General features: G+C 35.9%; 1 protein-coding gene and 1 non-coding gene across 5 annotated transcripts in view; both read right to left on the reverse strand.

The window, feature by feature from the left end:
- FOCAD (focadhesin) overlaps positions 1-17,072 on the reverse strand; it is a 314,136-nt gene that overhangs the window by 193,701 nt on the left and 103,363 nt on the right. For all 4 annotated transcript variants that reach the window (XM_077966008.1, XM_028835129.2, XM_077966010.1 and 1 more), the window contains one exon: positions 12,025-12,282. In XM_077966008.1, coding sequence (XP_077822134.1) covers positions 12,025-12,282 — 258 coding nt within the window. The remainder of the gene's footprint in view (positions 1-12,024; positions 12,283-17,072) is intronic.
- Positions 14,563-14,691, reverse strand: LOC114672912 (small nucleolar RNA SNORA30/SNORA37 family). Its single transcript, XR_003723439.1, has one exon. It is a non-coding gene; the product is annotated as a small nucleolar RNA SNORA30/SNORA37 family (small nucleolar RNA).

Below are 17,072 nucleotides of genomic sequence, written 5' to 3' on the forward strand. Positions count from 1 at the left end.
TCTACGCAGACTACACAACTTTCTTTAAACAATAAATCTTTCTTGAATGCCTCTTATCACACGATATTATACTGGGTGCTATGACACTAAGAGAAATCACAAGTTAGTGCAACCAAAATATTAACAGGTACAGGCTAAATCCTGCTACAAATAAATTCCACTATAATTATCCCACATATTGCCAAAATATTAATAAACCTAAATATTAATAAACCTAATAGCTAACAATCTAGTAACAGAAAATGCTTGCTGAATTTAGATGATCATTAATAGATGGAATTCAACGTAAAAAACTAGCATTTACATGGTACTTTACAATGTTTTTTCATGTACAGGATCTTTCAGTCCTCACAATGACCCTGAGGGAAAGGTATTATTAAAGGTTGGGTGGGATCTTACAAGTACTTAGATTCATTATTTGATGTATGAATGCTCCTTATCAAGTTTTAATTCGTATTCTGTAGCTTGTCTTATGGTTAATGCCTAGAATTTTTGAGGGGGAAAGGGGGAATTTTAGACAAACCGCCTACAAAATTAGTTCTGGGTTCCAGATTCCTAGCATCTTCAGAAATAACAACCTTGGGCTGAACAAAGCACGCAGGTATAATTTTAAAATGTCTAAGAGGCTGAAAGAGGCAGGCTCCAAAAACTTGACATTTGAGGAGGCAGGAAGCATTCAAATTTAAAATAATGCTTCATATAGAATAATTTAAACAGTACCCATCAGCGGTAAGTCATCGACATGGGCTTCTTTCTGAAAACATATTTACTAGGGCTCAAATCTTGGATTACCTTGAAAAATAAAGCAATATTTGGTACTCACTAAATGGTCAACTTAATTTTTAATGAGTAAATGACATGGCAAGAATGGTCCAGGTACTTGTAAATGCTAAATGTCTGGGTATGTCTTCATTGGCTTTTGAACAGTTTCAAAGAGCAGACATGAGGATTCATTAGCTCTTAGCACATATGAACCTGTTCCAAAGGCAGCCAAGAGAGTTGCCTAGCAACAGTGCATTTTGCATTTCTCATCATCCCCAAAGATGCTGCTGCAGCAGCAGCTAGGTCAAGCCTCTCATTAGCAACCTGACAAAGGGTTTCTATCTCCTATTTTACAAAATTATTTTTATTTCCAGGTGAAGCTCAAATATCTATGTATTATTCTTTCTGACAATGTATCCCCTTTCCCCTATTCCTTCATCTTCCCAACCCCCATTTCAACAGATATGTTTTAATGAACCCATCAAAATACCTGTAACAAAAGCATACACTGAGAAATCTAACAGAATTTATATGCTTATGCACATCACTCTAACTGTTCCATATCTTTTGGGCAATAAAATAAGAAAGCTTTAGAAGAAACAGGGGGGAAAGATGCTGAAATCAAATAATGGAAGGAAGAGAAACTCAGGTATTTGACCTCAAAATTAACAACAAAAAAAAAATTATCCAAATCATTTGCAATATTATTGCTGAACACTTTGTTTCTTTCTTGTCCCCACAAAAACAAATCCCAACCATACAGCACAATAGCAAAAAGGCAGAAAATTCCAGAGTGGTAATAAATTGTAACAAATGGATTGACAGTTTATAACAAATATAATCCATTGGAAAGGAACTCTGGTTGCCACTTGAATAACTGTGTTATAAAGCTTCACCTCAGATCAATAGCTATTCATTAACTTCTGAAAATATTTCTTAAAATATTTACTGTTCAGTATGGTTGCCATGCAGAACTAAAAATATATATTCACATAATCCTCCTTATATACATTCAAAGGCCCTTAAAAGAAAATAAACAAAATAAGCAGATAGACTTTTCACTTCACGTATCTTAAAGTGCTTAATCTTGATTTCGACATAAACCACATCCACCCTCGTGTCTGGGCTTTCATGCTATCGTGAATTTCCCTATGGAAACTATTATAGAACGTGCATGTTACAAAAGACAAAGTGTGGTCCTAATAGACACAGATTAAGAAGGGTGTAATGGGAAACATTTAAAGGCAATTGTTATCAAACCAAGTCAAATTAGGTAAATTTTTTAAGTGATCTGAAAGGAATAATGTGATTTTTCCCTGACACCCCCCCGCCACCCAATTTTTTTTTCCAATGTGCAAGCAGCAAAGAATGAATCTTCAGAAGGATTTCCCAGAAGGGTGTCATTTACCACTAAAATATTTCATTCCAGCAGTTGAAAGACCATAAAAGGGTGAATGTCCTCCAGAGTCTCTAATAACGGTAATAGATCTTGTGTTACTATTCACCAGTGACCTCTCAGTCAGGCGATTTAATTTTTCCCCCTACAGCATGGTTGGTTTCACACACAGTGTAATAACAGTTTTTGCACAACAAGACAATTCATCCGATTAGAAGGACTGTATTAAGTCTTTCATGAACAGCATGTGTCACTATAGCTTCAGCCAGGGTTTGATTTAAGACAGCATAGTATATGCATGCATGATTCTTCATTTTTCTGCTGTTTTAAAAATGATCCCAGGACTTTCTTTAGCAATTTTGCAGACCATTGCCTGAAACCTCCCTGGCTTCAAAAAGTAACTAAGAACTCATCAAATGTTCACTGAGCACTTTAAAACAGGCACCAAAAATTCTCTATCAAGCTAGTGAAATTCCACTATTGTCTCAAAGGGGAAAAACATGAAAAAGAACAGAATGGGCATACTTGATTATTGCAAATACTTTTTTTTTTTTTTTTGCTTCATGATATTTCATCAATTTATCATTAATTTTAAAGACATATGACATCACCAAGGAAAGCTTAAGCTAAAGTGAATTTTGAGACTTCTACTTGTAAACCTCAGGAACACACACACACACAAAAATTTAAAGTGAAACCAAAGGAAAAGATGTCAATCAAACCCACCTTCTGGCAATCTCTACTATAGTAAATGGTTTGGCATTATCAATCAGTGCCCACTGAAGCCTAAACTTGAGATTATCTCCACATTTCTTACTCCCACACTGATGAGATTAGGAAGGTTAAATCCAGAATCTCTGTGGCAAAGGGCCACAATGGTAACCAACAGCATTCTCAGGGGTCCCCTTAACCTTACAACCTTTAATTGACGCTGATAGGCTTGGCTTCCCCACACCACTTCCATCTCTGAATCTGCTCACCCTAGGGGGCAATGTCAGCACTCCTTCAACACTGAGTTAGGGTGTCTTCACATCGAACAGGTCCCAAGAGGATTAACCTACTGCTCCATAGCAAGGAGCCCAAGTTTGCAAGATTAAGTTCTCTTTAGACTCTTGATGTACGTGAGATGCTCTCCTCTGTTCCACAATCCTTAGGATCCTGCTTCTTTCAATAGAGTCCTGTACACTCCTCTAAGCAGCCCTATCATAAGAGATCTGAAACAATTCCCCTAGAATTCTCTTGCCCATGTTCCCTATGTTCTGTCAAAGGGAACACTAACACATCTTTTACTTCAACAAATTCTAGATCCTATACTGCAGTACTCTCTCCTTCACTTCCACTATCAAAACAACTAGGCAGACCATCACTCCCTTTTCAATTTTTCAGGGAGTCACCAATTCACTGTATCCATTTGTCCACCCCAACTACAAGGGATACACATCAAGCTGAACTGGAGAGAGAGAGGCACAGGGGGCAGGTAGAAGGTAGGCTGAAGTCCCAGTCACTAGGCTTGAGATAAGGAGCTACCACTTGTGGCACTCTTAACCCTCTAGCAACTTTGTCCAGCAATCCTCTCTCTTCTTTTCACCTGTCCTCTCATTTCCTAAAAACAAGGCATCTATAGTATTTCAAGCTGAAGGATAATTCCATAAGTCCACTTAAAGCAGATCAAGCTGCATCTCTACCATTAAAAACTGAATACAATTTGACACTAAATAAAGCAAAATGTCACCAGTATAATTATTATTAATAATAATTCACACTACTGGAAATAATGAAAGGAGGCAATATGGAATTAGAGAAAAATGTTAAAGAAATAAAATTCTATTACTTCCACATATATACTGTAACGCACTAATTAGCCAAGTGTTACCAAGTACCAGTCCCTGCTGATCTGTTAATGAATAGATAATTCGACCATTTTAAATCACCACATTCATTGTACCAAAGCAAGTGAGCAAATTCAAACTGCCTAAAAACAGTACATTCAACACCTGCTTCTGTTTTAACTCAGCCTGTATCAAATTACCCTGAGCTCTAAATTAATAGGATTTCATTCAATGAAATTTTACTGCAATCCAACCTAACATAAACCCTGTCCCTGGACTCTACAGTGTTTCATCTATTAGTCTGAATAATATATGACAATATTGGAAAATAGTTTATTTGTTCTAGGACAGAAGGTAGACACGTCTAATATATTTTGTGTTAATTAAGTCAACAACACACATATCAAAGCCCAAGAACTGTCCAAGGTTACTAGGAGGTAAAAACAAGTAAGACATAGTTTCCCTTGAGAAATTCCTTTTATGAATTCTAAATCTAATTGTATCTACTAAAAATTCCCTTTGAAGATAGCTTACATTCAGGATAACTACAGGACACTTCAAAAGGAAGTGTAAAGACATTTTGTCCTTACTCATCTTATTCAGCTTTAGTGCTACTTGATTCTCTAATAAAAAAAAAAATCAAGTTATATATATTTTTACATCCTTGTTTTCTTTAGAGACAAAAGGAAAAATACACAAATTGTTTTAAATGTAGAAGTAATCCATTCTCACAAAAAAATGGTAACAAGCAAGAATGACAGGACACAGATTCCAAAAGTTCAATCAACACAGCACAAGCCAGCCAGGTAGAAATCATCCCAAATCACTTCTTAACTACCTGCCTGGCTCCACTTAGGTTGTAACCATGTCTACCCATTTGAAATACATTTACATCCGAGTGCCCAACTTCATTATATTAACTGTCCTGAAAACTTGCCTAAGAGTCTATTATAACATCTATCGTGAAAAGCTCAAAACCGTCATTGGTCAGGTAGAAGCACTGTGTGCTCAACAGACAAACGGACTGCACTCGAGACTTCTGGCAAAGGAGTTAACACAGCTGTCCAACTTCAGGCATTCTGGGGTTGACTTTTCCCACCAAATCCACCAAATCATAACCCATCATTTCAATCACAGCTATCACATATCAGCATAATTGTGACTGTGTGTGACTGCCTTTCTTTGACTCTCCAACAAGAAAATTAAATCTGAAATACAATAGAAAAGTACTGCTGATGAAACTATGGTTCACAAAGTAAAGAACTAACACAGGACCTCCAGATATGTATTTTATTCCACTGTTTGCTCAAAAATGGTACTCAAGGAAGATCATGTAAACGTCATGCATAAAATAAAAAAATGGCCCCTATTACGACTTTTTACAGGGTATATCCTGTCCTCCCTATGCATTATGAGTGCCTCAATAACTGTATTTGCATCCTAAATTCCAATTAAAATGTATATTCCAGGGCAGGCGTGGTGGCTCACGCCTGCAATCCCAGCACTTTGGGAGGCCAAGGCAGGTGGATCACTTGAGATCAGGGTTTTGAGACCAGCCCTAATTACACACATAATTTTATTTCTTTTCTTGAATTGATAATGGCCAGAACCTTCAGATGAATAGTAAAACTGATGTCAGACAGAATTTTTTCATTACTAATTTCAATGGAATTGCTTGCAAATCTGACTTAATCATTATAAAATCTCCTCTTTGTCCCATGTAAGGCCTTTCACCTTGTATTCTATATTATCTATCTTGGATGAACATATTAAGAAATGCTGTGTCTGTTGTTTTTTTTTTGTTTGTTTGTTTTTGTTTTTTTTTTTTGAGATGGAGTCTCGCTCTGTCACCCAGGCTGGAGGGCAGTGGCACTATCTCGGCTCACTGCAAGCTCCACCTCCCAGGTTCACGTCATTCTCCTGCCTCAGCCTCCCAAGTAGCTGAGACTACAGGCACCTGCCACCACGCCCGGCTAATTTTTTGTATTTTTAGTAGAGATGGGGTTTCACTGTGTTAGCCAGGATGGTCTCGATCTCCTAACCTCATGATCCACCTGCCTCGGCCTCCCAAAGTGCTGGGATTACAGGCGTGAGTCACCGCGCCCGGCCCAAAACATGCTGTGTCTTCTTAATCATTTATCTAGCTTTTCATTTTCATCATTTAATTTTCAATTTCAGGTCTGTCTCTTGAAAACCGTACACAAGTGAATTTTTTAAACCCAATACGAGCCTTTCTTTGATAAGGGAATCTAATTCATTCATAGTAATTGTGGTAACAGGAATACTTGAACTAGCTCCTAAAATCTTATTTTATGCAATATTTGTCATTTTTAAACATTTATTTTCCTTTTGTTATATTATTCAGAAATTATAGAAGACCGATTGTTACTAATAAGGTAACATTTAAGCTTGTTTTCCTATCGACATCTATAACTACTCAGTTCCCAAAAAACATTCTAGTCTATCATGTTCTCACTCTTCACACTATCAATACCACTATTCACCCCCAGCCACTTCCCATATTTTAATTAGCTAGGATTTTAGGTCCAGGGAGTTATCCTGTTTTATGTTTTATATAAACAATTATTTAACATTACTAATAAAATTTTCTGGAAATTTTGATATCATTCAATATTTCTTCTCTGCTTGCTTAGATTCCTTTTCAATTTTGTATGAATATATTCTTGAGAGTAAGCAAAAAAATTATTGAAATATTGAAACATTATCAAATTCTTACAAATCTAAAAAGGGCTTTATTGCCATTACTCACAAAAGATAGAATAATGGGAAGAAATATGCCAGGTTCAAAATTAGTTTTTTTCAAGAAACTGGAAGATAATCTTCCAATGTATTCCAATGCCCGGTGTGCTATTAATGAGAAATCTAAGGTCAATATAATTTTAAGTAAGTTTTTCTTCTCCTATTCTTCTTTGAAATCCCTTATGATTTTCTCTTTATCCTTGAGGTTCTGGAGACAAATATTTAGGTATTAATAAATCATTACTTGTGCTGCTTAGCTTTCAGAGGGTCCTAACAATCTGTAGCCTTCTGTCCTTTTTCAGCTCAGGGAAAGTTTTCCGGTGTGTTTTAAGTTTCCATCCTTCATTTTCTCTGTTTCTTTCACCCTGGAATTCCTATTAGAAAGTTGTTAGAACACCAAGTTGACTCTCATTGCCTTCACTTTTTCAATTTCATCTTTTTGCTCTATATTATGAAATATTTAGATGAATATTTTACAATCTCCATAATAATACAAATCTAATCTAATCTCCATAGACACACTATGGCAATCACATTTTTAATTTCTGAAATCTCTTGTTTTCAAATTTCTTCTTTCTCTTAGTAGCATTTTTATATACAATATAAAAACATATATACAGTATCTTTCCAACATCTCTTAGGACATAAATCGTTTTTATATTACCTCCTGCTCCCTAAGTTCTCTTACTTCTAGAGACAGAAGCTCTGGTTAGTCACGTTGTTAAATTTTCTCTTAAGTCTGGTGAGCCTTAACTATTCATTTATATTTATGAATCAAGGCCAAGTTGGTTGCAGGGAGCTGGCATGGTTTAATTCAAGAGATATAAATAAATGTTTCCTATAAATAAGATGGTCCTTTGATTTGAAGGGCTGACTGTGGAAGGGTTGAAGAATGATGAGGCATGTAAACTTGCTGCTCCACTTCAGGTTGTCTGGCCATGGTACAAGTATGTCGAGGACCAATCCCCACTTCACCCTTCCCTCTCCACTAAATAAATAAGCAAAATTTTGTTCTAGCAATGATGGACTTCAATGTATTTTCCCTTGAGCAAAATTCCTCCTACCTATTATGAAATTCAAAGCTACCACAAAGTCTGCTCTGATTCCCTTCTCACAGTCCTTCAACAACACCAGAAGCTCATCCCTTGGAGAGTTTCAACCAGAAACAAACCTACTAGTCCCTGATATCAGTTGGAAGCAGATAGACTCCACTGTTCTGAATGCAGTTTTGGACCCCTTCTCCTCAAACTCCACCCCATCCTTTCTGATGCTTGTTGTTCAGTGACACACCCAGACAAACGGATTTTGTTTCAGTACATCAGTAAGTATCACACTGGTAGGGGTTTAACTGAAAAGTTACAATTCCTTCAATGAGAACTGTCAGTCATTTCTAATCTGTAGACCAATCAGAAGTAACGGCCCAATATTAACACCCAGGAGTCCCAAGAAATTAACACAGAATTACTTCCCTGTGTATGAACTCTAGGCTTTTTGCACACAACCAGGAAAACACAAAAGGGATCAAATGCCAGTTGAAAGCTTTTTATCCTACAGATATATATGTAAGGTTTACAAAGAAGAAATAAACACATTGCCACAGGATGGGGTACATGCAACTTGACCTTGTATTTTGGTTGTGTTTCTCTTCACCTAATTGCTCCATGCTGGCACGCTCATCCCAATTTTTCTCCAGGCATAATCGATGCTATGGCTACCAGGGAACAGTAGTACACTACTTCTTATCTATCAAGCTATTTATTAAAAGTACTGTACATTCTGGTTTCTTTTTGCTGGTGTGAAGAACACAGGAAGCCGACTGACTTCAGGGGGTAGCAATTCATAGAATTCAGTAACAACAGAACAAAGTACAAAGTGTCCAAAGACTCTTTGTGCAAGTTCTTTTATAGAATATATTTTCTCTTTTTCTCACAGCAGTAACTTACAGATCATTAAATTTCACACATTTCCTATTCATTTTCCATGTTAAAATATGGCTTATGACCCTGAGTAGAACTATCACAGGATTCTGCCCTATAACTCAACTTTTACTATTTGATAATATATGACTTTTCAAAGACCAGCAAGTCATGGCCCATGAACCTAGTCACATAAGTGATTTCAAATGGATCAAATGTGTACACTTTTACACATGGAAAAAAACTGAAGCTCTGAAAATGTCACAAAGAATAAAATAATTGAAGATTGCAACTGTTCCCATTATGCAAGACCTTTAACTAGACTTAACAACCAAAATGTAAAAAGAAAATAAAATACCTCAGTGTTGTAAGATGCAAGTAAAAGCAAAGCAAAATAAATAAGCATGACTCTATTCCCACTTCCAAATAAGAGAAAAACAAGCAAGCAACAAGAATTTGAAAGAGGCACTGAGTTTTGCAAAACTCAATTTGTTAAGACCATCATTGGGGATAGATTTTAAGGAAGGAACCTATGGTTCTCTAAAATCAAATTTATGAGCTTTTGCTCTTTGGCATATTCTATTTTATAAATCAGTCAAAAAGAAATTGATACACCTTACACATAGTATTTAGAGTTATTCCATTGAAGGTGAGATACTAAACTATTTACACTTTTATTTTAGACCAACTCAACCTATTTAAAAATTACTCATCTTTGTGGTTGATGTTCAATTCAGATACCTAAGCATTTAATCTTACCAAAAACCCTTAAACCTCATGGATAGAAAAGTAGGAGGAAAACACATTTTCTCAGGTCTTAAAACCACAAACAAATAGCCTTGATTTCCAAAACAATATAATCTTTCATCAGGTATTCCCTCTACAAATATTTATCAGATACTATGAAGCATCCTATAAGGCTTCTACACACCAGGTGGCCAGAGGCTGCCAGAGACTTCAGGCAGCCTGAGCTAAGACAACTAACTGGCTGCCAGAATGCTGAGAGGGGATAATATCTCAGCACACCTACCACATATACCACATTTCAGTGTCCCCCAAAAGACAAACTGAGAAGTTCTGCTTTACATTTTTTGCCTATTCAGCACATTCAGCACATTCCCACTTCTATGACCAGTACACTATCTATTCTTCCTTTGGGGGACCATCTCACCCCATTCCACATGAACCTGATGGCAGAAACAATTTTAGGACCTGATACTTCACCTACTTCTATTCTACCCAGGATGGCCAAGTAAAGTGCCCCATTATCCCATCATGATGGTTGGTCCAATGTAAACACATGACCTAAGCAAGGCCAATCTGAGCATTCTTTACTTCTCTCTTCCTTTTGAATTTTGAATATAAGCTTATAAGGCTTTGGGCTTCCAGCAAATTCACAGAGGAAAGAAACCGTAGCTTGAAAATACTGTCCAGACCATGAATGTCCTAAACACTAGAGGTAACAAAAACTAGAAGAAAGGATTTTGAATGTTTCCAACATGTACACACAAAAATGATAAACATTTAAGGTGATGGATATACTATTATTAATTACCCTGATTTGATCACTGCAGATTTTATACATATATCAAAATATCACTCTGTATTCCATAAGTATGTACAATTGTTAATTGTGAACTAAAAATAAAGGGGAAAAAACGTTTTAGGGCAGTTTAAGATGGGTTTCTGTTACTTATAGAATTTGATCATGCTTGATCAAATTTCCTGTGTGTGTGTATAGATAGATGCAATATATGTTTTATATCAGTAGTGTAGACAGAACAAGGTAACCCACTGTATAACTTCAAAGGAATCCTTCTTTAGATAATCTCCAGGCATTATCTGCATTAACTATTCTAGCAATTATCCTACCAAGTGTCAACACTGAAAGAAAACATTGGTTAGAATTAGGATCACTATAGAAAATACAAGGAGAGATAAAGCAGAAAGCAAGTTAAACTGATTTACATTATGCATACACCATAAAACAAAAGTATTTTGAGTACATTACAAATCCACTTGCAGAATCAGAACAGATGAGGTCAGAGTGAAAACTTTTTGTGAGATATCAGCAGTTGTTTACACAACAAAAAGGAATGAGTACAACAATTTGAGGATAAAAAGGAATTCCAAATACATTAACTTCATTATCTGTATTTTTTTGTTTTTTTTTTTGTTTGTTTGTTTTTCCTTTGAGACAGAGTCCCAGGCTGAAGTGCACTGGCATGATCTCGGCTCACTGCAACCTCCACCTCCTGAGTTCAAGCAATTCACCTGCCTAAGCCTCCTGAGTAGCTGGGATTACAGGTACACTTCACTGCACCCGACTAACTTTTGTATTTTAGTAGAAACAAGGTTTTGCCATGTTGGCCAGGCTGGTCTCAAACTCTTGACCTCAAGTGATCCGCCCACCTCAGCCTTCCAAAGTGCTGGGCTTACAGGCATAAGCCACTGCACTCACTTAACTTCATATCTCAAATAAACACATTTACCCCTTTTCTACCATCAAAGTTTTTCCTCTAGGAACACATCACTTTTCCATTGGGAGACGGAAGGTTTCTTCATCATTCTTGAAAAGAAACCCAAGCACAGATACTAATAAACAGAGGATAACAAAAATGTCAAAACTACTTGGTTAGAAAACCTTTCCTTTATAGGAAATGCATTCTAGAAATTCTATCAATTGGAGAAAAAGAAAGTCACAGCTTATTATGCTAAATATGTGGTTAGTGTAAAAGGCTGGGGAAAGAAGTCTTATTAACGCCTGACTGCTTTCTCATTATATCCTAAGTTCTGTGCAGATAGGAAGAAAAATTGTTTACCCTCATATCCTAGCATGCAGATCTGTACCATATACATAGCAAAGAGTCCATATTTTTTAGCTTATTAAATGACTCAATAAAGATAGTATCAAACTGCAAGAAGTTAAAAAGATATTAATGTCTATTGCATAGGCTCCCTTATCCTGAATTGATTAATCTGTGTCCACTTTAAATGATCAACATTAGAACTAATGGATATGTATCTTGGAATAGGTTCCAAGAGTTGGCAAAAGCATTACAAAAGAGCAAATCCACCAAAAAATTGGAAGAACCAGAATAGCACCATATGCAGATTTCCTTACAAAGTATGCTTTCATTTAAAACATGTTTGCATCATTAAGTATACATCAACTCAGAGTAAGGAAAAAGAAGAAAAAAATGGAAGGATAAAGATAGCAAAAAAAAAAAAAAAAAAAAAAAAAGAATCATCAACCCATAATTTAAAACTCTGCTGCAAATAATCCACAAAGCAGGAATCATCTACAATTCCAATGATTAAGCTTTCTTCTCATTATTGTTCCATCATTCTCTTGCTTTACCTGGGAGGAATCTGCTTGGGCTAATTCTGTAGTGACCTTCAGTATTTGGTGAAGATTCTGTCCTTTGTCTTCAACAAGGAGGTGAGCCAGCAGAAGAAAAGCAGGCACAGGGATCACAGTAGTAATAGGAAGCAATGACTCTACTGAAGCCAACCAGTCATTTGCAGCAGACGAGTCTCTCATTACTTCAAGAATGGTCCAGGCTGTAAATATTGAACCATACATACTGGTTACAGGGCACGCGAGCTTGTAGGAGAGCTGAAAAATAAAGACAAGAGAGGCATAAATAAGTGAGATAAATATATTTGTCAGAAATATATTTTTGGCATTCGTATATTTCATTGTAAGATATCACTCCTTCCAAAATATGAATACAAATTGAATTACTGCCAAAATCTTCTCTGCACATAATTGAGGTAATAGGATTACACAAAGAGAAAAGAGTTGTTAGATGGAACTCTAGAAGAGTTTTATCACAACTTTCCCTCATATTTACCATTCATTCCCCATTAAGGCAGAAAATACGAATCAATATACAAGATCCAGAGGCAACTGTGTTTGGAAAAAGCTATTATCACTAAAAAAGTATTCACCAATGAGAAGAAAGATTAAAAAAAAAAAATACTGTATTTGCCCAGCTCCAGGCCCTACGCAGAAGCAGTTTGGGGCAGATGGCAGACTTGGACTGAGGACAATTCATTTCTGTAACAGACAGTACGTTGATAGGAACAAAGTTGGTTCAGCTGGAGCCTGGGAATTCATTAATAATTGTAACTCGTGCAATAGGAAATGGCCTGACAGCTCTAAGCTGAAACAATACCCAGAGATGATATTATCCTAAATTAATCTGAGAAATGGCTCCTCGCAGAAATAAAGTAGTGCAGACAGGGCCAGAGGGTAGCCAAGGTGAGCTCTGTAAATAAACAACTCAGGAGAAGTCACAGACGTTAAAGAATCATTAGACACTGCTTGCTAATAAAGTAATTCAAATCATGTAGAGTGCTTTGTGACAGATTAGAAATCTCTAGATTATAACTGTCTGGTCAATAGAGGCTGACTTATATGAATCAGGATAACAATTGAAAGGATGGAAAGTAAAAGTTAAGCTTTATAAAATTTTTAAATAACAGCTTTATTGAGATATAATTTGCATACTATAAAAGGCACCCTTTAAAAGTTTATGACTTATTAGATTTTAGCAATTCATTTCTAGAACTGTGTAACCATCATCACTATCTAATTTTAGAACATTTTCATCAACCCACACAAAAATCCCATACCCATTGATAGTCACTCCTTATTCCCCCAACCCCACCTCCAGCCCTTGGCAACCACTACTCTACTCTGGTTCTATACTGGCCATTTCAAATAGGAAACACATAATATGTGGCCCTTTGTGACCAGCTTCTTTCACTTAGCATGTTTTCAAGGTTCATCCATGTTGTTACTTGTATCAATAATTCATTTCTTTTTATTGCCAAATAATATTCCATTGTATGGATACACCATATTTTGTTTATCCATTATCAATTGATGGATATTTGGGTTGTTTCCACATTTTGGCTCTAACGAATAATGATGCTATGAACACTCCTGTAAAAGTTTTTGTGAGGTTATAAGTATTCAATTTTCTTGAGCATATATCTAAGAGTAGATATGAAATGCCTTTGACAATTAAATGTCACAGTAAAAACAAATGAGGAAGCTCTCACTGTATTGATATAAAAAGATTCCCCCAAGTGAAAATATAAGATACAGATACTACGACTGGAGTGCTATCGATTTTTTTTTCAAAGAGAGTGAGGAGAAAAAGAAAATATACTTGTAGTTGTTTGCATATGCAAAGAAAAGTATGTGGACAAATACAGAAGAAATTAGTAACCACTAAATCATCTTCTGTTTTGGAGAGTGAGAACTGGACAGCTGGAATCAAAGGCAAGAAGGCAGCATTCATTATATGCAATTTTCTACTGTCTGAACCATTTGAATATACTACTATTTCAAGAAAATTACAAATTTTAAAAATTAAATAATATCTAAATTTATATAGGTCCAGCTCTCTAAGAATATTTTTTTTCCCAAGAAGAAGGAATTCATTAACAACCATGGCCAAGTTTTTTAGACTAATGACAAACACCATAAAATTTAAAGGGCCAGGACTTCAGCACAGCCATACCAGCTATCAGCCATGACGCAATTTTTCTAAGCCTTACTTTACTCATTTGTAAAATTTAAGAAACGACTACTTTCCTGCTTAGGTTGTAATATCTATAAAACACCTAGCACAGTGCCTGAAGTTGCAAAATAAAGGGAAATAGTATTGCTGTCATCTTCAGAAGAGAAAAATAAAACTCATGCAAATAAATATAATTTGGAAATTACCATGAACCACAAGTTGAGTAAAAGCAACAATATAACAGGGACATGTAAGAGGAAACAATGAAACAGAAAGCAATCCTAGGTTACTTGAACTGTTACGTCCAGGTTTAGGCTCTTAAGTTAGTTTGTTTGTTTGCCTAAGGTTAGAGCAGCAGGAGAAATTGTCCCATTGAGTGACAGCTGCCACTGGCACAGTCCCAGGGCAAGGATGCAATCAAGAGTTTTCTCTCAGCACCAGCTACCAAATCCTGGCCCCATAGCCTGAGGGAGGACCAGTGAAAGTGCTAGTAAGCTTTGCTTTTAGAGGAGAAAGTAGGTGTTTAAAAATAAAAGGTTTATGTTACATGAATTATATACCAATAAAAAATAAATCACAGAAAAATACATTTAAATAAATACTGGGTGGTTGTAAGACATCTTTTATAGGTATAAAATAACTGAGAACCTTTATTTTAAAAAACATTTAATAAAAATGTGCAGGTACATTAAGTAGTAACAATAAGACATCTGATAGTACTTCGTTGTCAAAATAGGTCTGAAAAAGAAATTGTGAACAATATTGATTTTCATTAACTGTAAAGAATGGCATTAATCTATAATAGTGACTAAAACAGGCTTAACAAAAGTAGAGAGTGGGTATAGGAACTCAAACTTATAGACCCTTAAAAGTAAGATAGATTTTTGCTAGAGGATATCACTCACTCACCAGTCAAGCACTATGAAGACTCTAGCACTATGAAGACCACGATGAAGACTCTAGACATGAGTTGAGAGATTTGGGAGTGGTTTATTATAACCAAGAGATAACACACCATCCTCAGTCCCGCGTCTTTCAGAAGATGATGATAGAAGCACATCTAAGACTTACTAATTCCTAAGTTTCAACCAGAAGTCTAAAAAAAGTTTATTTCAATATACTACTAATTCACAGTTTGTTTCCCTGTAAATCTGAAATACAACTGTTATTTACTCCCAAGTTCAGCACAAAGATGATAAAATATTGTGCCAAAAAAAAAAAACAAAGAAAGAAAACAAAAGTGCTGGTAACAAGATATAGGCTCTAGAATCAAACAAAATCTGAACTCCAACTCTACCCTTCACTACCTGCGTAATCCAGACAAATTAACTTCTCTAATCTCAGTTTCCTAGCTTGTAAAATAAGTATTTTAAGAATACCATCAGTGAAATGCAAAACAAAACCACAATGAAATATCACTTTACACCTACTAGGATGGCTAAATCAAAACGATAGACAGTAACAACAGTTGGCGAGGACGGGGAGAAATTGGAGCCCTCATACACTGCTGGTGGGAATGTAGAATAGTGCAGCCCCTTTGGAAAACAATCTGTCCATTCCCCCCAACAGTGAAACATAGAGTAATCACCTTATCTAGCAATTCTACTCCTCAGTATCTACTCGAGAGAAATGAAAACATTTGTCCACACAAAAACTGATACATGAATGGTTATAGCAGCACTAGAGCCAAAAAATGGAAAAGAGCCAAAAATTCATCAACAAAAGAACAGGAAAGTAAATATAAGGTATCCATACAATGGAACATTAGTCAGCTCTAAGAGAAAATGAGGCACTGCTACATGGCACATGCTACAACATGGACAAACCTTGAAGACATTATACTAAGTGAAAAAAGCCACTCACAAAGGACCACATATTGTATGATTATATTTGAAGGAAATGTCCAGAATAGGCAAATCCATACAGAGACAGTGAGCAGATTAGAGACTGCCTAGCCTGAAGGACGAGGAAAAAATGGGGGAATTAGGGAGTGATGACTACTAGTGCAGGGGTTTCTTAGGGTAATAAAAATAAAAATGTTCTAAAGTTGATTGTGGTAATGAATATATAATGCTGTGAATATACTAAAAGTCATTGAATTGTACACTTTAAATGAGTGAAGGGCATATGTGAATTACATTTCAATAAAGCTATTAAAAAAGAATTGGGTTCCCACTGCATGACAGTAAGTTATTTACCTTCTTTATGCCTCAGGTAACTCTTGGGTAGAATGAGATCAATAATTTTACCTACTTCAAAGAGTGTGAGACAAAATCAGATTGGTTAGTACAAGCCAAAGTGCTTAAAACGAGGCCTGCACATATGAAGTGCTCAATAAACAACCCCATGAAGGTGGCGTTTTGTTACCCACTTTACCAGGGCCCAGATACCACAGAGATTGTCACTAGTCCAAGGCCACACAGCTGGAAATAGATTAAAAAAAAAAGATACTTATTTCATAGTTATTGTAAGAAATATGAGTTGGCCCACATAATAACTCCTAGCATACCGCACATGTTCAATAAATGTTAACTTTAGCTATAAGTAGGACAAGGACAATTCCTTGCAAATTTTATGATTTTTAAGAAACAAATATTCTGCTTCCTTTATACTACTTCAAAGCAATTTCAAATAAAATCTACTTGGCAAAGCTTTATTACCAAAGACCCAAAAGTACCATATTTAATTTTTAAAAACATACATAAGAATGAATAAACACATGGTAGACCCCAGCTCAGTCACGCTGCCTCTAAGTTGTTCTGCTGACTAAAACAGTTCCATAGAGATTAATTTTGCCTCCTGTACAACTACAAGAATTTAACTTTTAAGTCTTCTTTTCCACTTCATCTCACCCATCCACCCTTACACCCCT

The sequence above is a fragment of the Macaca mulatta genome, chromosome 15 (genome assembly GCF_049350105.2).
Source record: "Macaca mulatta isolate MMU2019108-1 chromosome 15, T2T-MMU8v2.0, whole genome shotgun sequence".
Taxonomy (NCBI): domain Eukaryota; kingdom Metazoa; phylum Chordata; class Mammalia; order Primates; family Cercopithecidae; genus Macaca; species Macaca mulatta.